The 27,500-nt window shown below is 45.2% G+C and overlaps 1 protein-coding gene across 1 annotated transcript in view; it reads left to right on the top strand.

The window, feature by feature from the left end:
- LOC127619719 (cilia- and flagella-associated protein 69-like) overlaps window positions 1-27,500 on the top strand; it is a 37,332-nt gene that overhangs the window by 8,391 nt on the left and 1,441 nt on the right. Inside the window, exons 6-20 of the mRNA XM_052092679.1 lie at window positions 7,420-7,518; window positions 7,765-7,917; window positions 8,337-8,514; window positions 8,586-8,709; window positions 11,364-11,412; window positions 13,336-13,457; window positions 13,557-13,782; window positions 13,855-14,019; window positions 14,093-14,208; window positions 14,724-14,842; window positions 18,429-18,510; window positions 22,923-23,115; window positions 23,889-24,002; window positions 25,322-25,398; window positions 26,257-26,454. Coding sequence (XP_051948639.1) covers window positions 7,420-7,518; window positions 7,765-7,917; window positions 8,337-8,514; window positions 8,586-8,709; window positions 11,364-11,412; window positions 13,336-13,457; window positions 13,557-13,782; window positions 13,855-14,019; window positions 14,093-14,208; window positions 14,724-14,842; window positions 18,429-18,510; window positions 22,923-23,115; window positions 23,889-24,002; window positions 25,322-25,398; window positions 26,257-26,454 — 2,015 coding nt within the window. The remainder of the gene's footprint in view (window positions 1-7,419; window positions 7,519-7,764; window positions 7,918-8,336; window positions 8,515-8,585; window positions 8,710-11,363; window positions 11,413-13,335; window positions 13,458-13,556; window positions 13,783-13,854; window positions 14,020-14,092; window positions 14,209-14,723; window positions 14,843-18,428; window positions 18,511-22,922; window positions 23,116-23,888; window positions 24,003-25,321; window positions 25,399-26,256; window positions 26,455-27,500) is intronic.

Genomic DNA, 27,500 nt, shown 5'->3' with positions numbered 1-27,500 from the left:
TTCACAGTTAGACAAACTGTCTATAAATGGAGATGATTTAGTACTATTGGTACTCTCTCTAGAAGTGGCCGTTAGGTATTCATCTGTCCACAGTGAGACAAACTGTCTATAAATGGAGATGATTTAGTACTATAGGTACTCTCTCTAGAAGTGGCCATTAGATATTCATCTGTTCACAGTTAGACAGACTGTCTATAATTGGAGATGATTTAGTACTATAGGTACTCTCTCTAGAAGTGGCCATTAGATATTCATCTGTTCACAGTAAGACAAACTGTCTATAAATGGAGATGATTTAGTACTATAGGTACTCTCTCTAGAAGTGGCCGTTAGATATTCATCTGTTCACAGTTAGACAGACTGTCTATAAATGGAGATGATTTAGTACTATAGGTACTCTCTCTAGAAGTGGCCATTAGATATTCATCTGTTCACAGTAAGACAAACTGTCTATAAATGGAGATGATTTAGTACTATAGGTACTCTCTCTAGAAGTGGCCGTTAGATATTAATCTGTTCACAGTTAGACAGACTGTCTATAAATGGAGATGATTTAGTACTATAGGTACTCTCACTAGAAGTGGCCGTTAGATATTCATCTGTCCACAGTTAGACAAACTGTCTATAAATGGAGATGATTTATTACTATAGGTACTCTCACTAGAAGTGGCCGTTAGATATTCATCTGTTCACAGTTAGACAAACTGTCTATAAATGGAGATGATTTAGTACTATAGGTACTCTCACTAGAAGTGGCCGTTAGATATTCATCTGTCCACAGTTAGACAAACTGTCTATAAATGGAGATGATTTATTACTATAGGTACTCTCACTAGAAGTGGCCGTTAGATATTCATCTGTCCACAGTTAGACAAACTGTCTATAAATGGAGATGATTTAGTACTATAGGTACTCTCACTAGAAGTGGCCGTTAGATATTCATCTGTTCACAGTTAGACAAACTGTCTATAAATGGAGATGATTTAGTACTATAGGTACTCTCTCTAGAAGTGTCCGTTAGATATTCATCTGTTCACAGTTAGACAGACTGTCTATAAATGGAGATGATTTAGTACTATAGGTACTCTCTCTAGAAGTGGCCATTGGATATTCATCTGTTCACAGTAAGACAAACTGTCTATAAATGGAGATGATTTAGTACTATAGGTACTCTCTCTAGAAGTGGCCGTTAGATATTCATCTGTTCACAGTTAGACAGACTGTCTATAAATGGAGATGATTTAGTACTATAGGTACTCTCACTAGAAGTGGCCGTTAGATATTCATCTGTCCACAGTTAGACAAACTGTCTATAAATGGAGATGATTTAGTACTATAGGTACTCTCTCTAGAAGTGGCCGTTAGATATTCATCTGTCCACAGTTAGACAAACTGTCTATAAATGGAGATGATTTAGTACTATAGGTACTCTCACTAGAAGTGGCCGTTAGATATTCATCTGTCCACAGTTAGACACACTGTCTATATATGGAGGTGATTTAGTACTATAGGTACTCTAGAAGTGTCCGTTAGATATTCATCTGTCCACAGTTAGACAAACTGTCTATATATGGAGGTGATTTAGTACTATAGGTACTCTAGAAGTGTCCGTTAGATATTCATCTGTCCACAGTTAGACAAACTGTCTATATATGGAGATGATTTAGTACTATAGGTACTCTCACTAGAAGTGTCTGTTAGATATTCATCTGTCCACAGTTAGACAAACTGTCTATAAATGGAGATGATTTAGTACTATAGGTACTCTCACTATAGGTGGCCATTAGATATTCATCTGTCCACAGTTAGACAAACTGTCTATAAATGGAAATGATTTAGTACTATAGGTACTCTCACTAGAAGTGGCCGTTAGATATTCATCTGTCCACAGTTAGACAAACTGTCTATAAATGGAGATGATTTAGTGCTTGTTAGGAATTCCTTGTCTTGTTTCACTGTTGTCCTTTGTCTGCCATTTTTGTCACCTTTGCATTCCTTAGTTTTCACTTTTGTCCCTTGTGTAGCCCCTTAGTCTCTTTGTTAGCCTTCGTGTTCACTTGTCATTGTTAAAGAACTACACTTCCCAGAATCCACCTGCCATCATCACTGCCATTTTGTTCTCACCTGTGTCTTAATCAGTCATCACTCACTGTGTATTTAAGCCCTGCTTTTTGTTCACTCCTTGTCGTTCGTTGAATGTTGTTAGCCGGTATGTGTTCCCTACCTGTTTCCTCAGTCTTGTGTTTATTTCCCCATTGAGGGTTTTTCCTTTGTTCCTGAGTTTTCCTTGTACCTGCCTTGTTTGTTTGGTTAATAAAATTGAACTGCATTTGGATCCGCATCTCCTCGTCTGCCTTCGCTGCCCATTCAGTAACAGAACGAGCGACCAAACATGGATCCAGCGGTTATAAAGCGAGCTGTCAGCTGCTCAGCCTTAGTCAGGAAATCGTCTGGTGGAGGACCACATCCACGATTTCCTCCACGATTCGCGAGTGCCACCGAATTCCCTGACTCCGACCTGGTGGGGTTTTTCGGGCGAGCCTGAACAGTGCGCTCAAGGAGCGGTTGCCACTGGCAACGCGCGGCTGGACGCTCCACGCGTTCGTGGAGGAGACTCTGCTGGCCTGCGGTTCACCGTTTACTGTGGGCGTCATCGAGGAGAACCCTGCCACTCCTCCCACAGTGTTAACCCTCCATTCACCCGTGGTTCGTCCCTTCACGCCTGCCACGGCCAACGAGCCTGCGTTGCCAGCTTCGTCCACCCGGCGGAGGAGGAGAAGAGGAAAGGCTTCTGCTCCCCAGTCTCCGCCTGCCACGGTCAGCGAGCCAGAGCCCACGCCTGCCACGGCCAGCGAGCCAGTGTTCACGCCTGTCCCGGTCTGCGAGCCAGAGCCCTCGTCTGCTCCGGTCAGCGAGCCAGAGCCCTCGCCTGCCCCGGTCTGCGAGCCAGAGTCCTCGTCAGCTACGGTCAGCGAGCCAGAGCCTGCCCCGGTCTGCAAGCCAGAGCCCTCGTCAGCCACGGTCAGCGAGCCAGAGCCCTCGTCTGCCCCGGTCTGCGAGCCAGCGCCTGTAGCCTCGACCGTCCCTGAGCCAGCGCCTGTAGCCTCGACCGTCCCTGAGCCAGCGCCTGTAGCCTCGACCGTCCCTGAGCCAGCGCCTGTAGCCTCGACCGTCCCTGAGCCAGCACCTGTAGTCTCGACCGTCCAAGAGCCAGCGCCAGTAGCCATGACCATCCAAGAGCCAGCGCCAGTGGTCATGCCCGTCCAAGAGTCAGCATCTCTCGAGCCTCCCAAGGCTCCTCCTCCCGAGCTTTCCAGAGCTCCGCCTTCCAAGCTTTCCAGAGCTCCGCCTTCTGAGCTTCCTGAGCTTTCCAGAGCTCCACCTCCCGAGCTTTCCAGAGCTCCGCCTCCCGAGCTTTCCAGAGCTCCGCCTCCCGAGCCTTCCAGAGCTCCGCCTCCTGAGCCTTCCAGAGCTCCGCCTCCCGAGCTTTCCAGAGCTCCGCCCTCCGAGCCTCCCGAGCTTTCCAGAGCTCTGCCCTCTGAACTTTCCAGAGCTCTGCCTCCCGAGCCTTCCAGAGCTCCGCCTCCTGAGCCTTCCAGAGCTCCGCCTCCCGAGCTTTCCAGAGCTCCGCCCTCCGAGCCTCCCGAGCTTTCCAGAGCTCTGCCCTCTGAACTTTCCAGAGCTCTGCCTCCCGAGCCACTCGAGCCTTCCAGGGCTCCGCCTCTCAAGCCTTCCAGGGCTCCGCCTCTCAAGCCTCTCGAGCCTTACAGAGCTCCACCTTCTGAGCTTTCCAGAGCTCTGCCTTTCAAGCTTTCCAGAGCTTCACCTCTCGAGCCTTCCAGGGCTCCGCCTCTCAAGCCTTCCAGGGCTCTGCCTCTCAAGCCTCTCGAGCCTTCCAGGGCTCTGCCTCTCAAGCCTCTCGAGCCTTTCAGGGCTCCGCCTCTCAAGCCTCTCGAGCCTTCCAGAGCTCCGCCTTCTGAGCCTCCCGAGCTTTCCAGAGCTCCGCCTTCCGAGCTTTCCAGAGCTCCGCCTCCCGAGCTTTCCAGAGCTCAGCCTTCTGAGCCTCCCAAGCTTTCCAGAGCTCTGCCTCCCGAGCTTTACAGAGCTCCGCCTCCCGAACTTTACAGAGCTCCGCCTCCCGAGCTTTACAGAGCTCTGCCTCCCGAGCTTTCCAGAGCTCCGCCTCCCGAGATTTCCAGAGCTCCGCCTCCCGAGCTCTCCAGAGCTCTGCCTTCCGAGCTCTCCAGAGCTCCGCCTACCGAATCTTCTAGAACTCCTCCCGAGCTTCCCAGGGCTCCGCCCCTCGAGCCTTCTAGGGCTCCACCCCTCAAGCCTCTCGAGCCTTCCAGGGCTCCGCCTCCAGAGCCTCTCGAGTCTTCCACGGCCCTTCTCCCCGAGCCTCCTATGGCTCTGCTCCCAAAGACTCCAGAGCTTTCTAGGGCTCCGCCTCTCGAGCCTCCTACGGCTCCTCCAGAGCCTCCTACGGCTCCACCTCCAGAGCCTCCTACGGCTCCACCTCCCGAGCCCCCTACGGCTCCACCTCCTGAGCCTCCTACGGCTCTGCTCCCAGAGACTCCTGAGCTTTCTAGGGCTCTGCCTCACAAGCCTCCTACGGCTCTGCTCCCAGATACTCCAGAGCTTTCTAGGGCTCCGCCTCTCACGCCTCCTACGGCTCCTCCTCCAGCGCCTTCTACGGCTCCACCTCCAGAGCCCCCTACGGCTCCGCCTCCCGAGTCTTCCAGGGCTCCGCCTCTCAAGCCTCTCGAGCCTCCTACGGCTCCGCCTCTAGAGCCTCCTATGGCGCTACCTCCCTCGGCTAGGCCTCCTGAACCTGTCCCTGTCCGGTGGCCTTCTCCCAGGGCCCCAGACCCTGTTTCTGACCTGTGGCCTCCTCCCAGGCCTCCTGACCCGCTCCCTGTCCTGTGGCCTCTGCCCAGGCCCCCTGACCCTGTTCCCATCCTGTGGCCTCCTCCCAGGCCTCCTGACCCTGTTCCAGTTCTGTGGCCACCTCCCAGGCCTCCTGACCCGGTCCCAGTCCTGTGGCCTCCTCCCAGGCCTCCTGACCCGGTCCCTGTCCTATGGCCTCTTCCCAGGCCCCCTGACCCGGTCCCTGTCCTGTGGCGTCCTCCCAGGCCTCCTGACCCGGTCCCTGTCCTATGGCCTCTTCCCAGGCCTCCTGAACCGGTCCCTGCCCTGTGGCCTCCTCCCAGGACTCCTGACCGGGTCCCAGTCCAGTGGCCTCCTCCCAGGTTCCCCAAACCTATCCTTGCCCTGTGGCCGGCTCCCAGATCTCCTGAACCTACCCTTGCCCTGTGGCCAGCTCCCAGACCACCTGAACCTGTCCCTGCCCTGTGGCCAGCTCCCAGGCCTCCTGAACCTACCCTTGCCCTGTGGCCAGCGAGCCAGACCACCTGAACCTGTCCTTGCCCTGTGTGCCCCCCAGGACTTCCTGCCTGCCCTGTGTGCCTCTTGGACTTCCTGCCTGCCCTTTGTGCCCCCCTGGACTTCCTGCCTGCCCCTTGTTGCCCCCCTGGACTTCCTGCCTGCCCCTTGTTGCCCCCTGGACTGCCTGTCTGCCCCTCGTTGCCCCCTGGACTGCCTGTCTGCCCCTCGTTGCCCCCTGGACTGTCTGTCTGCCCCTCGTGGCCCCCTGGACTGCCTGTCTGCCCTTCGTTGCTCCCCTTGGTCTGTCTGCCCACCACGAGCTTCACCCCAGTCAATGGACCTTTGTTCTTCCCATTTTTTGTTTTGTTTTATGTTATTTTGATCGTCTGGAATCCGATCCTTGAGGGGGGGCTATGTTAGGAATTCCTTGTCTTGTTTCACTGTTGCCCTTTGTCTGCCATTTTTGTCACCTTTGCATTCCTTAGTTTTCACTTTTGTCCCTTGTGTAGCCCCTTAGTCTCTTTGTTAGCCTTCGTGTTCACTTGTCATTGTTAAAGAACTACACTTCCCAGAATCCACCTGCCATCATCACTGCCATTTTGTTCTCACCTTTGTCTTATTCAGTCATCACTCACTGTGTATTTAAGCCCTGCTTTTTGTTCACTCCTTGTCGTTCGTTGAATGTTGTTAGCCCGGTATGTGTTCCCTACCTGTTTCCTCAGTCTTGTGTTTATTTCCCCATTGAGGGTTTTTCCTTTGTTCCCGAGTTTTCCTTGTACCTGCCTTGTTTGTTTGGTTAATAAAATTGAACTGCATTTGGATCTGCATCTCCTCGTCTGCCTTCACTGTCCATTCGTAACAGTACTATAGGTACTCTCACTAGAAGTGGCCGTTAGATATTCATCTGTCCACAGTTAGACAAACTGTCTATAAATGGAGATGATTTAGTACTATAGGTACTCTCACTAGAAGTGGCCATTAGATATTCATCTGTCCACAGTTAGACAAACTGTCTATAAATGGAGGTGATTTAGTACTATAGGTACTCTCACTAGAAGTGGCCATTAGATATTCATCTGTCCACAGTTAGACAAACTGTCTATATATGGAGGTGATTTAGTACTATAGGTACTCTCTATAGAAGTGGCCGTTAGATATTCATCTGTTCACAGTTAGACAAACTGTCTATAAATGGAGATGATTTAGTACTATAGGTACTCTCACTAGAATTGGCCGTTAGATATTCATCTGTCCACAGTTAGACAAACTGTCTATACATGGAGGTGATTTAGTACTATAGGTACTCTCACTAGGAGTGGCCGTTAGATATTCATCTGTCCACAGTTAGACAAACTGTCAATATATGGAGGTGATTTAGTACTATAGGTACTCTCTCTAGAAGTGGCCGTTAGATATTCATCTGTTCACAGTTAGACAAACTGTCTATAAATGGAGATGATTTAGTACTATAGGTACTCTCACTAGAAGTGGCCATTAGATATTCATCTGTCCACAGTTAGACAAACTGTCTATAAATGGATATGATTTAGTACTATCTCTAGAAGTGGCCATACAGTCAAGATGACTCAAAGGACACACCGCAGAATGATCAGTGAGGTAAAACAGCTTCACACTCCACAACGTTAGCAGGGAAACATTTTGTGGGCTGGTGAAATTAAGGTTGAATTGTTTGGTAAGAACTTGCAGCACTACATATGTTGTAAAAAGGGCACCACATACCAACATGAAAACATCATCCCAATGGTGGAAGGAGTGTCATGATTTGGGGCTGCTTTAATGCTTCGGGGCCTGGACCACTTGCCATCATGGAGTGAACAATGTATTCCCAAGTTTATCAAGATATCCTACAGGATAATGTCAGGGTGGCTGTGCCACATTGTGTTTGTCTACACTTGTGACTTTGGTGAAGATGAGACACATTTTTTTGACCAATTAGAGCAACAACAAAAAAACTAGCTAATTCCAAAGGGTTCACATACTTTTTATTTCCAATGTATATGTGTGTAAAAACAGGTTATCTGATGAGGGTTCCAGTGACGGAAGTCAGACATCAGATCTGTTCATCAATAATCGCCTTTTACAGCCATGAAAAAGCCAAAGCTGGTTCTGATGGTGAGTGATGATCGAGCTCTTTAAGTGTGAACACATCTGAGTTTGGATTCATAATAATGTGTTTGTGTTTATGTGGTTGTGTGTGTGTCTGTGTATTTGTATATGTGTGTGTGTGTTTGTTTGTGTGTGTGTGTGTGTGTGTGTGTGTTTGTGTATATGTGTGTGTGTTTGTGTGGTTGTGTGTGGTTGTGTGGGTGTTTGTGTGTGTATGTGTGCGTGTGTGCACTTGTGTGTGTGTGTGTTTAGGGGTTTGTCCCACGCGTGCCGAGTACCGAGGGCAGATGGTAGAGCGCAGTGGTCTAGCCGAGACCCTCGTGATGTCACTCGCCCTGATGGAGAAGCAGCTGTCAATCAAACTGAGGCTCCTGCAGACACTACAGATCATGTCCCGAACGTCAGGTAACCTCACATCCTGTTTCACTTGATATCTGATCTTATATCAGAACATGAAGAGACTTCTACTGTCAGACAAACACCTGTCACCATATATTAGCGAGTAAACCAAAATTAGTACACTGTAGGGGAGAGTGGGGCAAGTTGTCATATTTCTCAGACTGGGTTTGATTTTGATGATAAGTAAATTTCTGTCTAAACAAACTTTGAAGTCTTCACTATAAAGAAGCTTTTGAACATTTTCACAATTTTCAGCCAAGAAACAAGAAACATTGATCGCACGTTGACTCATGATGTCACAAGTATATGGGGTGTGAATGTGCAATTGGACTTTTGACTCAAAAGTTTATGTTTACTGAGATGACAAGTAGCCCCGGTCTGCACTATTGCATGTGGTGTATTGTGACGGTATGTTGTGTTTGCAGAAGTGAACTGTACTGTAATGTTGAAAGCTCAGGCCGCTGAGAAGATCTGTTTCCACATGAGTGAACGAGACCCGTCTGGACAGATTCTGTTCTGCTCCACAGAGATCTTGTGGAACCTTCTAGAAAACGCTTGTAGAGAGGAAGTGACTGCTCAGCTCAGCAACATGAACTGTATAATGTGAGTAAAGACACAGTTTTGTGTTTGTCAAGGTTGAGATGTGGCGCTGAATGATGGCATTATTTGTGCAGGTCTTTGAAAGAGGCGTTTCTGCAGCAGCTTGTTAGCGGCTCCAGTCATTATGATCAACAGCTGAGAAACGACCTGCTGGTGCTGACATCACTGATCGCAGCCAATCAAAATGCTCCGTTCATTGTGAGTCAATTCATCCTCAAAATAAACACAAAAGGCGCTTATTTTATCCTAATGATAATCCCCCAACTAAACATAGAGTGTTGTGTTGACATTCTGTCTGTTGATAGTCAGTTGTCAGTGTGTTATTAAGAGAAGTATAAAATGTGGGTCCAGTCTGAGGCTAATAAAGTGCTGATATATGTATCGTGAGCAATCAAGAGTTCAGAAGTCGGATTGCTTGGGGTTGAAGCTGTCATGTAGTCGGCTGGTGCGGGTCCTGATGCTGCGATACCGCCTGCCTGATGGTAGCAGTGAGAACAGCCCATGACTCGGGTGAGTCTCTGATGATCCTCCGAGCTTTTGTCACACACCGCCTGTTATATATGTCCTGGAGGGAGGGAAGCTCACCTCCGATGATGTTTCTGGCAGTTCGCACCACCCTTTGCAGGGCTTTGCAGTTGTGGGCGGTGCTATTGCCGTACCAGGCGGTGATGCAGCCAGTCAGGATGCTCTCTACAGTGCTGGTGTAGAACCGTGTGAGGATGTGTTGGTTCATTCCAAACTTCCTCAGCCGTCTCAGGAAGAAGAGGCGCTGGTGAGCCTTCTTCACAACGGCCTCAGTGTGGACGGACCATGTGAGTTCCTCAGTGATGTGGACACCGAGGAACTGCTGACTCTCTCTACCGGTGCTCCATTAATGGTGATGGGGCTGTGTTCTCTGTCTTTCCTCCTGAAGTCCACTACAAGCTCCTTGGTTTTACTGACGTTGAGGGAGAGGTTGTGCTCCTGACACCAGCGTGTCAGAGTGTGCACCTCCTCTCTGTAGGCTCTTTCATCATTGTCAGTGATCAGACCTACCACCGTCGTATCGTCAGCAAACTTAATGATGGCATTGGAGCCATGTGTTGCCACACAGTCATGTGTGTACAGTGAATACAGGAGTGGGCTGAGAAAACAGCCCTGCGGGGCTCCAGTGTTGAGGGTCAGTGATGAGGAGGTGTTGCTGCCCATTCTAACCACCTGACGTCTGCCTGACAGGAAATCCAGGATCCAGCTGCACAGCGAGCTGTTTAAGCCCAGAGCCCGGAGTTTCTCATCAAGCTTGGAGGGCACTATGGTGTTGAATACTGAGCTGTAGTCTACAAACAGCATTCTCACATATGTGTTCCTTTCTCCAGATGGGAGAGAGCAGTGTGTATTGTAGATGCAATGGCATCATCAGTGGAGCGGTTGTTGCGGTAGGCAAACTGCAATGGGTCCAAAGAGGGGGGCAGCACAGAGCAGATGTGATCTCTGATAGACCTCTCAAAGCATTTGCTGACGATGGGGGTCAGAGCAACAGGATGCCAGTCATTTAAGCAAGTGATTGTGGCTTGCTTCGGTACAGGCACAATGGTTGATGTTTTGAAGCATGTGGGGACTACAGACAGGGAGAGGGACAGAATGAAAATGTCCTTAAAAACACCAGCCAGTTGATTCGCACACGCTCTGATGAAGTGGCCCGGAATGCCATCTGGACTCGCGGCTTTACGGATATTCACCCGTCGGAATGATCGGGTTACATCCGCAACAGAGATGGAGAGTGAGCTAACCTCTAATTTCCCTTAACCTTTTATTTCGGTGTGCTATTGAAGAATCAATGTCCAAAAGTGTTTGTCTATCATAGACAATAAGGCAGACAACATCCAAGACAGCGCAGCAGCCATACTCGGCGGCATCTTGAAAAAGTTGTTAGCCACGTGATAAGATGCGTGGGGTGACGGTCTCAGACGCGAAGGCAACCCGGATTGAGGCGAGTCACTACGCCACCACGAGGACTAAGAGAGCATTGGGAATTGGGCGCTACAAATTGGGGAGAAAAAAATATATATTTATATATAATCATGTACAACTTTTTGAGTAATATACCCATTTCAATACATTTGTTATAAAGCCTCATTGCTTTAAAAAGTTCTACTTCCCATCACTATAAAATCCTCTTGTTGTTTTTAGTGGCGCTGCATTTGTGTTTTTACCATCTGTGTAATCTGAAATCAGGAAATGACATGATATTGATAGTTAATGCTCATTGGCCTAAACAACTGTGATGTGTATTCTTGTGTAAATGTTTTATTTAAACTGTAATATCATGTTTTTATGTGTCTGAATTATATGAGAACAGCCTGACAGAACGATCTCTTAATGGGATGAGTGACTGTAGTCATAAAATGTCTCAAATACGTGTCTTTATGAAACAATGACTTGTTTATCATATTTATTTCATTTAAAAGCAGCAGAATTGAAATTGCTAAAATGTTGAGTTCTGATAAACTTGCCATTCTTTATTAGGATTTGATTCGCCACAGATGTTTGCCAGAAGTTTGCAGCTCTTCAGCGGTAGTGGTGAACCTCCGGCAAACCTTTAACAACACTTAACACAAACTTCCCACAAGGCTCATTTGCATGAGAAAATTATCAGTGGAACATTTGTGGCTTGTTTGCTGAAAATTTGCCATGAACTTTCAATTTTTGTAAGAGTTGACATGCCTGTAAATCACACGGTATCTGCCTTTGTTTGTGTATGTGTCTGTTTCAGCAGGAGTTTGATGTTATTTCACTCCTCTGACAGCAGCATCTCTCTCATTTACTGTCATCACATCTCAAACGAGTCTAATGATAATTATTCTGTGTTTTAGGAGAGCGGGTTTGTCAAACATCTCTCACTGCTGGTCACATTTCCTGAGTGTAAGTTTTCATATTCTAGTATTAAAGGAATATTCCGGGTTCAGTACAAGTTCAGTTCAATCGACAGCATTTGTGGAATAATATTGATCACACAAATTCATTTCGACTCGTTCCTCCTTTTCTTTAAATGTGTGTTCCAGTGAGACACTTCCAATGCAAGTCAATGGGGTTTAATCTGTAAACATTAAAATACTGTTTCACAAGTATAGACACAAGACATAAACAATATGTGTGTTAACATGATTTTACTGTCATTAAATCACTTATTACACGGCAGCCTGGAATATCCGATTCTGATTGGTCAGTGGCGCCATCTAGTGGTCTGTTATTGGTGTGAAACAACTGCAGCTCCACTTGTCAGAGTGTTCATGCGGGTCCTTGCGAGCTGTCTCCTGTTTCACGTAGCACTCTGCGATCTCTACAAGTAATCTAATACAATTATTTAAATTAAAATCAATGTTTCATGTGCATTTATTTATTTATTTGGCAATTGTTCTTGTTATAAGATGTGCAATTCCACAAAAATGTCAAACATACCATGGAAAAATGGCTTTTCCAATCTTATCTCTGTTCATCATGCAGCCTTGATGGGCATTATAATGTAATAAAATATACGTATCTCAGAGACCGAAGTCTTTTGATGGTTTCCCTCATGCTCCCAGTGCTGCTTTCACAACTGTCACGCATGTAACAAACAGATGTCATATCTGTAATACTAAATAAATATGTTCTTAGGACAATTATTACTTAAGAATTGTGCATTTTAATTCACCCAAAAACTTTTATCACATCCAAAAAACTTTGGGTCTATGATTATACATTAAACATGTTTCATATACTTGTAATGAATACTTTATATATGAAGTTTAATTACACACTGTGGTAGACAAGCCTCTCGTTCATCGGGAAAGGAGGAAGCAGGAACCGGATTAACAATCAAAAAGACTTTAATTCAACATAAAACACAGAACCGAAACACAACAAAAGTGCACACACAAAACACTGCTGTGTGTGTGTATGTGTACAGGAGCAGGCGGAAACCGGGTGAACAAACACAAGGACTTTTAATCACAAGCTGTTTTACTCAAACACACACAAACATTGATGCACACACACACTCCACGTGCATCTCTCTCTCTCTCTCTCTCACTGGCGTCTCCGGGTCCTCTTTATCTCTCTCGGCTGATTGAGGTAAATCAGCACCAGGCGCCAACCTTACAGCCTGGCCACGCCCTCCTCCTCACCCTAACCAGATGCATATTAATCAGTCAGAAGTTCATGACTTAAAAAATAAACAACCGAAACGGAGGTTTAATTTCAGCTTTTCAGCTATTCTCAATATCTCATATAATTACACAATTTCAGTGCAAATCAATGTTTCAAGTTTATCTATTTGTTTATGTGGCAAGTAGTCTTGTAATAGGCTGAATAATGAGTCAGATGGTCATTTTCACAATATAAACACTAACAGAACTCTGACGCAGTTCAACCATTTCTTCTAAAATAAGATCATTTAAATGCAAACCAATCATTTCATTCCATGTATTTATTTCTTTGGTTAGTAGCCTATAATTAATGTAAAGTCAGCCGATTGTTATTGCACAATAAACCCCTTCAGTCGGGTCCCGATCACACTGACTGGACATGTTCTGTGTAAGTTACATCCAATTTTCCAACTTTAGTGACATGACAAGAAAACCCTTTAATCTGAATATTGTCTGTAACTTTACTCAGATGCAGTAAAATCACATATGTCTTGTGTCAATACTTTTGAAACAGTATTTTGTCTTAAGGACGAGTTGTTTAACATTGTGCCACAAATGCTGTCAATTGAGTTGAACTTGTACTGAATCTGGAATATTCATACGTTCATAAATAAGAGTGAAATGAAGATAAAGTCACTGTATCTCTTGTGTTTGTCAGTAAAGAGCCACAATCCTCTGCTGCGAAACCTCAAACTCTCCTTCAATCAGGAGGACTTTGAAATGAAGAAACTCTTGTTGAATGTGATTGTTGTGCTGTCCAAAGATCTCCCAGCCCTGCAGGTCAGACGGTGATCGAAATTAAACTGAATGTTGACTGTTCAGCGACGGCTTGAGTTTCACCTTCAGTATCTCTGCATCGATCTGTGTTTGTGTGTTCAGTCGTTTAAAGAGAGTCGTGTGATGCTCGCTCTGATGCTGCTGATAAAGCCCAGATCATGTGGTGTCCAGAGCAGCAGACGCAGTTGGACCTCCAGCCAGCAGGAGGAGCTGCAGTTGCAGGCGTTGGCCACACTGAGCACGCTCGCTCCTCTCATGCGGGATGACTACATGACGTGTCAAGCCAACACGTGTCTGCTGCTGCTGCTCGACTGGTGTCTGCAGGAAGGTAAGAGCACACTTCAGACAACGACCCATTGAGTGAGAGCTATCTGCTCAAACATCTCTCTCTCTCCATCAGACACCATCAGTGGGCGGGGTCAGAGTTTGCATGGAACCAGCGGGCATGGCGGGAAGAAGGCTCAGATGAGATATTGTATGCATGTGCTCAGGTGTGTGGCATCTCTGAGCGACGAGCTGCTGAATCAGGATCTGTGTGATCAAGGAGCCATCGGGCAGCTTGTGGGTGAGTGTGTGACGTGATGTCATAATAACTATAGTGTTCACCTGGTGGTGTAATAGAGTGTGTGTGTGTGCAGGTGTTCTACGCTGGTTCACTGCGGGACAGAACACAGATGATGCTGTCTGTCTGGAGATTCAGATCGACACTCTGTTCGTTCTGTCTGCGCTCTGTGTGGGAGACACGCACCGCAAGGTGAGTCAATCACCAATCATACAGATCATAAAGTGTGTGCTGCAAAGTGTCTTATACATCAGTCCTTCAATCTAATTGGATGAGAGGCATTCCAAGAGTGCTGATATAGAGTCCAACTGCATTTGGACACTTCACTGTTTGTATCACTCCGCTAGTGTTACAGCTGAGATTTATATTCATCCCAGTGATATTACACATTTACACCAGTAGGAGGCGACAAAACCTTCATCAAGACGTCTTCATTAGCCTAAAACGTATTATTAACTGTAAAACATTACAGTAAATTAAACAATTCACAAATGTACACAAAACAGCATAAACGTATTAAATTACAGTAAAGTAAAAATATCAATGCATATCTTGCATTTCTGTATTATATTTATTTAAATTATAATTCAACACCTGTACATGTCATTTAGAGTCCTGCACAAGCATTTTTCGGTATTAATGATTAATTGATGGTTAATGTTTATGACAGTCGATTAAGTGTGATGTGTAGATCTGTGTGCTTTCAGGAGTTGTTTGGCAGTGATGGAGTGGACATGGTGCTTCAGTATTTGAGTTTAGATTCTGCTATGCTCTCCAGTGGTTTGGGTCACAATAAACTGCTGCTGGCCACCATTGACTGTGTTTGGTGAGACACACACACACACACACACACATACATACACACACACATACACATACATATAAACACACACATACACACAAACACACACACATACACAAACACAAACACACACACCAACCCTGCGATTAGTGGCCGACCCGCTCTACCAACTGAGCCACAGCCGCCCCAAACAGACACATACATACACACACACACACATACACACACACACACACACACACACACACACACACATACACACACACACACACACACACATACATACACACACACACACACACATACATACACACACACACACACACACATACATACATACACACACACACACACACACACACACACACATACACACACACACACACACACACATACATACACACACACACACACACACACACACATACATACACACACACACACATACATACACACACACACACACACACATACATACACACACACACACACACACACACACACATACATACTCACACACACACTCACACACACATGTTGGTCTACCTATCGTTATGAGGACTTTCCATAGACATAATGACTTTTATACTGTATAAACTATAGATTCTATCCTCTAAACCTAACACAACCCCTAAACCTAACCCTCACATAAAACCTTCTGCATTTGTACATTTTCAATAAAACATTGTTTAGTATGATTTTTAAGCGATTTGAATTATGGGGACACTAGAAATGTCCTCATAAATCACATTTATAGCATAATACCCTTGTAATTACTAATTTGTAACTTACAAAATTGTCCTCGTAAATCACAAAAACACGCGCACTCACACACACACACACACACTCACACACATACACACTCACACACACATACACACTCACACACACACACACACTCACACACACACACACATACATACACACACACACACACACACATACATACACACACACACATACATACATACACACATACATACATACACACACACACATACACACTCACACACACACACACACACTCACACACACACACACACATACATACACACACACACACATACACACACACACACACACATACATACACACACACATACATACATACACACATACATACACACACACATACATACACACACACACACATACATACATACATACACACATACATATAAACACACACACACACAAACACAAACACACTCACTCACACACACACACACACATACATACACACATACATATAAACACACACATACACACACACAAACACACTCACACACACACACACATACATACACATATAAATAAACACACACATACACACACACAAACACATACATACACACACACACATACATACACACACACATACGCACACACAAACACACATACACACACACACAAACACACATACACACACACACAAACACACATACAAACACAGACATACACACACACACACTCACACAAACACACACAACACCCCCCCTCCCCATTTGGTCCCCACAATGTAATTTAGACATGTGCCCACACAACAATCACACACACACATACACACACACACACACACACATACACACCCCAGTAGCGCAGTAGTAAGTGCAATTAGTGTGGATTGGTTAATAGCTTGCGGGACAGATGTGTTCTTGAATGATGAGATGGAAACAGCAGCTCGTGTGAAGGTTGGAAGCTCATTCCATCACAGAGGAATAGAGAAAGAGAACGATCCATGCACAACTTACCACGTGCCCCGTTGTGAGGAAGAACCACTAACCCCGACCACGGGGAGGTTACCCCATGTGACTCTACCCTCCCTAGCAACCAGCCCAATTTGGTTGCTTAGGAGACCTGACTGGAGTCACTCAGCACACCCTGGATTCAAACTAGCGAACTCCAGGTGTGCTAGTCAGCGTCAATACTTGCTGAGATACACAGAGCCCCTCACATGAGTCCACTCTTGATGATTCACAGCTGTAACAGCTGTAACATTGTTGCAGAAATGCAGAGGTGGAGAGGGAGAGACTAGCACGCATGTCCTGTGTGTGTCGGCATGTTAATGTGTGTGAAAATAAAATCAATTGTTTGATTCCTCCTTGGCAACATATATAGAATCTTGTTACTGACTCAAACCATCCAAATGCAGTTCCTTTGATGCCCAGGTCAGAGAGACTAATGATCGTGAAATGGACTTTGAGCTTCTTTGTAATGGGTACACTGGTCACTTATTCATAGAGTGCAGAGAGGGAGTTGGAGCATAGACCTGGAGAGGTGAATTGAAGTAAGTGGGTGCAGTTCCATTGGCTGTCCTGAAGGCAAGAGTCAAAGCCTTGAATCTGATGCGGGCAGCTACAGGTAATCAGTGGAGTGAAATCCAGAGTGGGGTGACATGAGCCCTTTTTGGCTGATTAAAGACCAGATGCGCTGCTGCATTCTGGACCATCTGCAGTGGCTTAATCATGCTAGTTGGGAGAACGACCAACAGAGCATTGTAGTAGTCCAGTCTTGAAATGACCCGAGCTTGGACCAGGAGCTGTGCAACGTATTCAGACAGGACAGGTCTGATTTTCCTGATGTTGTAAAGCGTGAACCTGCAAGACCAGTCGGTTGATGAGTTAATCTTAAGCTAATTAAGCAGTTAAACTAAGCTACCACCACTCCCAGGTTCTGGGCTGTTCTGGTTGGTGTTAGTGTAGTTGATCCAAGATGAATAGTGAGGTTGTGGTCAACAGATGGGTTGGCTGGAGTTCTGTCTTGGCAAGGTTGCGCTGAAGGTGACATTCCTTCATCCAGGCTGAGATCTATGAGAGGCAGGCAGAGATACGAGCTGAGACGGTGGGGTCGTCAGGCTGGAATGACAGGTAGATCTGCGTATCATCTGCGAAGCAGTGGTATGAGAAACCATGTGCCTCAGTGATAAGTACTAGTGATGTAGGGTAGAGTGAGAAGAGGAGGGGTCCAAGCAGTGATCCTTGAGGAACCCCAGTGGTCAGCTGGTGTGTCTTTTCCAGGAGACCTTGAACAATCTGCCAATGAGATATGACTCAAACCATCCAAGCGCAGTTCCTATGATACAGGTCAGAGATGGTGGACAGGAGAATCTGGTGGTTTACTGTATGGTAAGCAGCACACAAATCAAGGAGGATGAGGATGGATGATTTGGAGATAGCTCTCACCAGTCACAGGGTTTCAGCTAATGACAAGAGAGCAGTCTCTGTTGAGTGTCCTTTTTTGAAGCCAGACTGATGTCTTTCATGTAGATTATTCTGTGAGAGATCAACTTCTCTGTCTCTTTGTTTTTAAAGAGCCCTGCTGAAAAGAACAGCATTGCTGGTCAGCAGCTTATGTTGTGTTTTGGGTTCTGGTGTCCTCACCAGGCTTTTAAACTAGCCCAGCTTGACCAGCATAAACCAGACCAGACCAGCATTCTGGTTTAGATGGTCTTTTTAGGAGGAAGTGGAGTAATATAAACTGATTCTGAACTTGTTTATTGTGTGTGCATGTGTGTTTGTGTGTGTGTGTGTGTGTGTGTGTGTGTGTGTGTGTGTGTGTGTGTGTGTGTGTGTGTGTGTGTGTGTGTGTGTGTGTGTGTGTGTGTGTGCAGGTCATGTGTTGTGGGTTGTTTCAGTACAGAGGATGGGTTTGTGGAGAGACATGGAGTTAATCTGCTGCTACAGCTGTTACAGGTGAGTAGATCAACATCACACAAACATTCAGCCAATCATCAGAGTGAATGAATGTGTGTGTGTCATGTACCGTAGTACACTTGTGTCATCACTGTGAGTACCAGCAGCAACCGTTTACTGTAGTGACTCAAGAGGAGAAGACGTTATTTGTCTCTTTAAATTTAACGTAATTCGGACGTCAAACAAACTCCCACCGAACATTCTAGTGCGTCATGTTTGTGCGTCTCTGTTTAAAAATGTTAATACAATTATTAAACCCTACCCTAACCCTAAACCAGACTCACTGTGGGGGCCAGTTCCCCTCTGACTTACCCCACCCTAATCCTAAACCAGACTCACTGTGGGGGCCAGTTCCCCTCTGACAAACCCCACCCTAACCCTAAACCAGATTCACTGTGGGGGCCAGTACCCATCTGACTAACCCCACCCTAACCTAGACTCACTGTGGGGGCCAGTTCCCCTCTGACTAACCCCACCCTAAACCAGACTCACTGTGGGAGCCAGTTCCCCTCTGGCTAACCCCACCCTAACCCTAAACCAGACACACTATGGGGACCAGTTCCCCTCTGACTATCCCCACCCTAAACCTAAACCAGACTCACTGTGGGAGCCAGTTCCCCTCTGGGTAACCCCACCCTAACCCTAAACCAGATTCACTGTGGGGGCCAGTACCCATCTGACTAACCCCACCCTAACCCAGACTCACTGTGGGAGCCAGTTCCCCTCTGACTAACCCCATCCTAACCCTAAACCAGACTCACTGTGGGGACCAGTTCCCCTCTGGCTAACCCCACCCTAACCCTAAACCAGACTCACTGTGGGGACCAGTTCCCCTCTGACTAACCCCACCCTAAACCTAAACCAGACTCACTGTGGGAGCCAGTTCCCCTCTGGCTAACCCCTCCCTAACCCTAAACCAGACTCACTGTGGGGGCCAGTTCCCCTCTGACTAATCCCACCGTAACCCTAAACCAGACTCACTGTGGGGGCCAGTTCCCCTCTGACTAACCCCACCCTAACCCTAAACCAGACTCACTGTGGGGGCCAGTTCCCCTCTGACTAACCCCACCCTAACCCTAAACCAGACTCACTGTGGGGACCAGTTCCCCTCTGACTAACCCCACCCTAACCCTAAACCAGACTCACTGTGGGAGCCAGTTCCCCTCTGACTAACCCCACCCTAACCCTAAACCAGACTCACTGTGGGGGCCAGTTCCCCTCTGACTAACCCCACCCTAACCCTAAACCAGACTCACTGTGGGGCCAGTTCCCCTCTGACTAACCCCACCCTAACCCTAAACCAGACTCACTGTGGGGGCCAGTTCCCCTCTGACTAACATCATGAATATAAAGTAAATATTACTTATGTATCGTTAAAGTCATGGTTTAAAATGATTAAACTAAGTAAGTGTTAAGGGTCATAGATTTTGTTTGAACCGTAAGATTAATGATTCATGTCATCCATCATGGATTAACTGCAGAAATTCACATAGAAGCAATTGTCCTTGTTAATTGGCTGATGAAGGCTTTTGTCTTCTGAAGTCCATCATAATAGACTGAAGTGATGTTTGGCTGGCACCGGCTGCATTTAGTCATCATCATTCAGAGACGCGTAGCAGTGGAGTCCAACATGAAGCAGGAATGGTGCTGGATCGGACCGGTTCTGGTGACCTCAGGATAGGAGTCCCGAGGTTGAGACAGGGAAACAAATAAATTAATATTACCGTAGATGCCATTAAATTTATTGCAGAGTTATAGATCATGATCAATGTTTCTGGTTCCGGCAGACCCAACTAAAGCAGACTAATTGTGGGTTGGAGGATAAATTAGGTGTATGTCTGGCTAAATAGAGTCTTTAGTCTAGACTTAAACTGAGAGAGTGTGTCTGCATCTCGAACAGTGTTTGGGAGACTATTCCATAGTTTAGGAGCCAAATATGAAAAGGATCTACCTCCTTTTGTGGATTTTGATATTCTAGGAACTATTAACAGGCCAGAATTTTGTGATTGTAATGAACGTGTTGGAATATAGCGTGACAGAAGATCACTTAGGCTAAGTACTGCAGAGCTAGACCATTCAAAGCTTTGTACGTAGTTAACAGAACTTTAAAATGAATACAGAATTTAACGGGTAGCCAATGTAACGATGGTAAAATGGGGCTAATATGATCATATTTGGAGTGGTGGTGGCGTAGTGGGCTAAAGCACATAACTGGTAATCAGAAGGTTGCTGGTTCGATCCCCACAGTCACCACCATTGTGTCCTTGAGTAAGACACTTAACTCCAGGTTGCTCCGGGGGGGATTGTCCCTGTAATAAGTGCACTGTAAGTTGCTTAGGATAAAAGCATCTGCCAAATTCATAGATGTAAATGTAAATATTTCTTGGTTCTCATCAGCACTCTGGCTGCTGTATTTTTAACCAGTTGAAGTTTATTTATTGATCTTGCTGGACATCCTCCCAGTAATGCATTACAATAATCTAGTCTTGAGGTCATGAATGCATGAATTAGTTTTTCGGCATCAGCAACAGAGAGCATATGCCTTCATTTAGCACTATTTCTGAGGTGGAAGAATGTTGTGCTACAAACATTTGTAATTTGATTTTCAAAGGACAGATTGGTATCAAACATAACACCTAAGTTCTTCGCTGTTGATGATGATGTAACAGAACATCCATCTAGATTCAAATTATATTTTAGCAGCTTATTTTTAGAGGTTTTTGGTCCAATAATTAGAACCTCTGTTTTGTCAGAATTGAGTAGAAGGAAATTTCTGGTTATCCAATCTGTTATTTAATTGATACACTCTGCTAATTTTGAGAATTGTGAAATCTCATCAGGTTTTGAAGAAATATAAAGTTGTGTATCATCAGCATAGCAGTGGAAACTTATTCCACGATTCCTGATAATATCTCCCAGGGGAAGCATATACATTAGTGGTGGTGGTGTAGTGGGCTAATGCACACAACTGTTAATCAGGAGGTTGCTGGTTCGATCCCCACAGCCACCACCATTGTGTCCTTGAGTAAGACACTTAACTCCGGGTTGTTCCGGGGGGATTGTCCCTGTAATAAGTGCTTTGTAAGTTGCTTTGGATAAAAGCATCTGCCAAATGCATAAATGTAAATGTAAATACATGGAGAAAAGCAGAGGCCCTAAAACTGATCCCTGTGGCACTCCATACTTTACTTTTGTTTGATTGATCTATTCCTTCTTTACACAGACAAAGTGATAGCGGTCTGCTAAATATGACCTAATCCAATGAAACTCCACAAATGCCAACATAATTCTCCAGCCTATTCAAGAGAATGTCATGATCTATCATGTTGAATGCAGCACTAAGATCTAAAAGCACTAGAAGAGAAATGCAGCCGCGATCAGATGATAAGAGTCATGTGTAACTCTGATAAGTGCAGTCTCTGTACTGTGATGAGGCCTAAATCCTGACAGTAATTCTTCATATATACTATTTCTCTGTAGAAATGAACATATTTGGGAGGACATTACCTTTTCTAGTATTTTTGACATAAACGGGAGATTTGAAATCGGTCTATAATTAGCAGATTCTCCAGGATTAAGTTGTGGCTTCTTAACTCTTTCCCCGCCAGCGTTTTAAAAAAAAAGTTGCCAGCCACCGCCAGGGTTTTTGACGATTTTCGCTAAAGTTTAATGGCCCGCAGAATATTTTCTTCCATGAATATATGAAGATGCTATATATCAAAATAAAGATCTGGGCATCTGCTTTTAGGCAAAAAAACGATTTTATTTTATCTTCATTTGTTCTTTTTTTATTGCGACTTGAACAGAGGTAGGTTTTGTCAAAAACAACATTTCAGACAAAAAGCTGAGAAAAAGGCATGTTTATGTCTGATATTTTGAGCTTCTCATACTCCACTTCTTCATGTTTGAGACGATCGCAGTCTGTTTCTTTGATCAAAGAGTTGCGTACTCTTTCAAAACATGCTCAGGGGTCTTCCTTACCGTATAACACCTAAAACACGGAAACCCGGAAAATTCCGTGTTTGGCGGGGAAGCGTTTTTTCATAAAACACGGAAAATTCCGTGTTTGGCGGGGAAAGAGTTAATAAGTGGTTTGATAATTGCCATTGTAAAGTTTCTTGGGACATGTCCCAAGCATAGCGAGGAGTTAATGATATTAAGAAGAGGTTCTGAGATTACAGGAGATACCTCTTTTAAGAGCTTAGTTGGTGTTGGATCTAACAAACAAGTTGTGGCTTTTGATGTTTCGACAAGTTTTGTTAGCTCTTCATGACCTATGACAGAGAAGGATTGAAGTTGCACATGAGGAAAATTATGAGACTGTTCTCTGAGGTGCTGTGACTATTAAAAATGATGTGTGTGTGTTTGTCTGTGTGTTTGTGTGTGTGTGTGTGTGTCTGTGTGTTGTGCAGTCAAGCTCCAGACACGTGTTTGTTGTGTTGATGGGGACTCTGCTGGAGTTGTGTGAGAATCCGCAGTCGATCGTTCAAGTGTTGAAGTGGTGTGGTGAGAGAGATATGACCGCACCGCAACTCCTGCTGCAGCTGTGGAGGAGAGAAGAGGACGAGACGGGTGTCAAACGAGACCAGCGGGGCATCATCACAGGTATAATGCATCAAGTCATTTTAAAAAAAAATTCTAATCAAATTTATTTATTGACTTCTTTCTTGTTCTTAAATTGTTTCTAATTTATTATATATACTTTTGTTTTATTTCTCTTTATCGTTTGTATGTAAAGCACTTTCAGTTACCATTGTGTATATTCTGTGTATGTACATTGTGCATACTATATAAATAAACTTGTGTAAATGCCACCAGCGAGCAGCTTAATAGAAATAATGCATGAATATGTTTGTGTTGAAGACCCTTGTGATCAAGCAAAATATGAGAAAGGCCAGGAAAAAAAACCTCTATAAGATGTGTATTAAGTTAAAAACTTTGAGAAGATCCAGACTCCTCTTCACGCTAAATGTATTTATGTATATTGTATGTGTTCATTGAATAGATTAAATAATGGTGACATAGTGGGCTAAAGCACAAAACTGGTAATCAGAAGGTCGCTGGTTTGATCCCCACAGTCACCACCATTGTGTCCTTGAGGAAGGCACTTAACTCCAGGTTGTTCCGGGGGGATTGTCCCTGTAATAAGTGCTCTGTAAGTCTCTTTGGATAAAAGCATCTGCCAAATGTGTAAATGTAATGACACTAAGGCAGTGTTTGAAACTGTAAAACTGAAATGTGATCCATTCAGAATTGACTTCAGTGATGTAAGCAGCGGGCAGTAAAGTGACAGATAGTTGGCAGGCTTTAATTGGCATTAGGTTAATGTCTGTTCCATTTTAATTATTGAACTCACTCTGTCTGTCTGTTTCTCATAGACGTGAAGCGTCCAATCATCTCTCAGCATCAGTACGCGTCATCATCATCACATGCGATCGGTGACGTGTCAGAAAACATGCGTGCAAACATCTACTGCATGTTCTGTAAACTGGGTAAGACATTGTGACTGTGTGTGTGTGTGTGTGTGTGTGTATTTAGTTAGAGTTTTGGGTATTTATTATATATTTTGTGTATTTTATACGTGATTATAATGATTGAATATATATGGGCAGCAACACCTCCTCATCACTGACCCTCAACACTGGAGCCCCGCAGGGCTGTGTTCTCAGCCCACTCCTGTATTCCCTGTACACACATGACTGTGTGGCAACACATAGCTCCAATGCCATCATTAAGTTTGCTGACGATCACGACGGTGGTAGGTCTGATCACTGACAATGATGAAAGAGCCTACAGAGAGGAGGTGCACACTCTGACACGCTGGTGTCAGGAGCACAACCTCTCCCTCAACGTCAGTAAAACCAAGGAGCTTGTTGTGGACTTCAGGAAGAAAGGCGGAGAACACAGCCCCATCACCATCAATGGAGCACCGGTGGAGAGAGTCAGCAGCTTCAAGTTCCTCGGTGTCCACATTACTGAGGAACTCACATGGTCCGGTCCACACTGAGGCCGTTGTGAAGAAGGCTCACCAGCGCCTCTTCTTCCTGAGACGGCTGAGGAAGTTTGGAATGAACCACCACATCCTCACACGGTTCTACACCAGCACTGTAGAGAGCATCCTGACTGGCTGCATCACCGCCTGGTACGGCAATAGCACCGCGCACAACTGCAAAGCCCTGCAAAGGGTGGTGTGAACTGCCAGGAACATCATCGGAGGTGAGCTTCCCTCCCTCCAGGACATATATACCAGGCGGTGTGTGAAAAAAGCTCGGAGGATCATCAGAGACTCCAGTCACCCAAGTCATGGGCTGTTCTCACTGCTACCATCAGGCAGGCGGTATCACAGCATCAGGACCCGCACCAGCCGACTACATGATAGCTTTTTCCCCCAAGCAATCAGACTGTTGAACTCTTGATCTATCAGGATCAATAATTAGCACTGCACTTTATTCAGCTATAATCTCACACTGGACTGTCAACATATTCTCCTCAATACAACTGCTATATATATATATACACATATATATTTCATATACTCCCACTTATTGTATTGTATTGTATATTCTGTTCTATATTCTGCATTGTATATAATTATTGTGTTGTGTAAGTATGTGTACATTTGATATGTAAATTGTTTTGTGTAAGTATGTTGTTTATTGTAATTGGTATATGTCTCGTCACTGTCATGACTGCTATGTTGCTCGGAACTGCACACAAGAATTTCACCTACTGTTGCACTTGTGTACATGGTAGTGTGACAATAAAGTGATTTGATTTGATTTGATTTGATTGATTTGAATTGTATCTGCAGGATTCGAGCAGCTGTCGGGTTTGAGCGCAGAAGATGACATCACACTCCACATCATCCACAGATACTTGGACTTTAAGGTACATCAGCAACTGTCTGTCTGCAGCATTAATGACTGATCACATGTGTAAGATGTGTGTGTGTGAGCGTGTATTTATCACTTTGTGGGGACCAAATGTCCCCATAAGGATAGTAAAACCCGAAATGTTTGACCTTGTGGAGACATTTTGTCGGTCCCCATGAGGAAAACAGCTTATAAATCATACTAAATTATGTTTTTTGAAAATGTAAAAATGCTGAAAGTTTTCTGTGAGGGTTAGGTTTAGGGGTAGGGTTAGGTTTAGGGGATAGAATATAAAGTTTGTACAGTATAAAAACCATTATGTCTATGGAAAGTCCCCATAAAACATGGAAACACTACGTGTGTGTGTGTGTGTGTGTGTGTGTGTGTGTGTGTGTGTGTGTGTGTGTGTGTGTGTGTGTGTGTGTGTGTGTGTACGTGTGTGTGTGTATATATATATATATGTGTGTGTGTGTGTGTGTGTATATATATATATATATATGTGTGTGTGTTTGTATACGTGTGTGTGTGTATATATGTGTGTGTGTGTGTGAGCGTGTATTTATCACTTTGTGGGTACCAAATGTCCCCATAAGGATAGTAAAACCCGAAATGTTTGACCTTGTGGGGACATTTTGTCGGTCCCCATGAGGAAAACAGCTTATAAATCATACTAAATTATGTTTTTTGAAAATGTAAAAATGCAGAACGTTTTCTGTGAGGGTTAGGTTTAGGGGTAGGGTTAGGTTTAGGGGATAGAATATAAAGTTTGTACAGTATAAAAACCATTATGTAAAACATGGAAACACTACGTGTGTGTGTGTGTGTGTGTGTGTGTGTGTGTGTGTGTGTGTGTGTGTGTGTGTTTGTGATTGAGGTGTGTGAGGTTTGGGCGGAGGTCTCGTCTGATCTGTGTGATGAAGGAGTGACTCTCGTCTTGTCTGATGATGAAGCTCTGAAGAATATCAGACAGATGAATGAAGACGCAGCAGAACACGTGTGTTCAATACAGCAAAACATCCTGCAGAGAAAACAACATGAAGATCTGCAGCAGGAGAGACACATGTACACTGAGGTACAACACACACACACACACACACACATACATACATATACATAAAGTATATACACACACACACATACTGTATACACACACACACACACACATAATGTATACACACACACAAACAATGTATATACACATACACACACGCAAAACATCACACACACACTCACACACACACACACATCACATATACACACACATACAAATAACAAATACACACACACACACACACACATCACATATACACACACATGTACAAATAACAAATACACACACACACACACACACACATATTGTATACACACACACAGACACACACACACAAAACATCACACATACAATGTCACAGCGGATGCATTATTGCAGCAGGTGATGCTCATGGGAGAGTGGAGACTCCCGATTGGGCAAAGCACAGGTAGGCCACTGCCCGGTCAGGTATGCCCTGACGGAACCCCTCCCTCGCAACAGACACGCTGGCTCACAGCTGGCCCCGGGTGCTGCGCAAATTCGCATTCCCCCCAGTGAGCCTACTTGCACCTGTGCCAGGTCAGGGAGTATGAAGAACAAGTCATCCTTGTGGCGATGTATTGGCCCACTCAGACTTGGTTCTCGGACCTCATGTTCCTCGCGACAGCACCTCCCTGGAAAATTCCCCTGAGGAAGGATTTCTTTCTCAGGGATGGGGCACCATCTGGCACCAATGCCCAGACCTCTGGAATCTCCATGGCTGGTCCCTGGATGGGATGCAGAAGACTTTAGTGGTCTACCACCCCGATCGCTCAGGCCAGGGCTCCTTCTACAGGGCAGATGTATACCCTGAAGTGGCGTGTGCTCCCTAAGTGGTGTTCTTCCTGACATTAAGACCTCCAGTGATGCAGTCGGATCAGTGCTTCTCTTCCTGCAGGAGAGGTTGAATCCTCCTAGGCCATGCCTCTTCCCTCATGGGACCTCTCCCTGGTCCTCTGGGCCTTTGGAGAGCCCCGTTCGAGCCCTAGAGTCAGTCGAGTGTCCCCAAACAGAGGCTTGCCCACTGGGTCATGAACACCGTTGTGCTG

Source organism: Xyrauchen texanus, chromosome 26 (assembly GCF_025860055.1).
Source record: "Xyrauchen texanus isolate HMW12.3.18 chromosome 26, RBS_HiC_50CHRs, whole genome shotgun sequence".
In the NCBI taxonomy this organism is placed as follows: Eukaryota; Metazoa; Chordata; class Actinopteri; order Cypriniformes; family Catostomidae; genus Xyrauchen; species Xyrauchen texanus.
The sequence above is the reverse complement of the archived record's forward strand: the minus strand, read 5'-3'. Positions and strand labels throughout refer to the sequence as shown.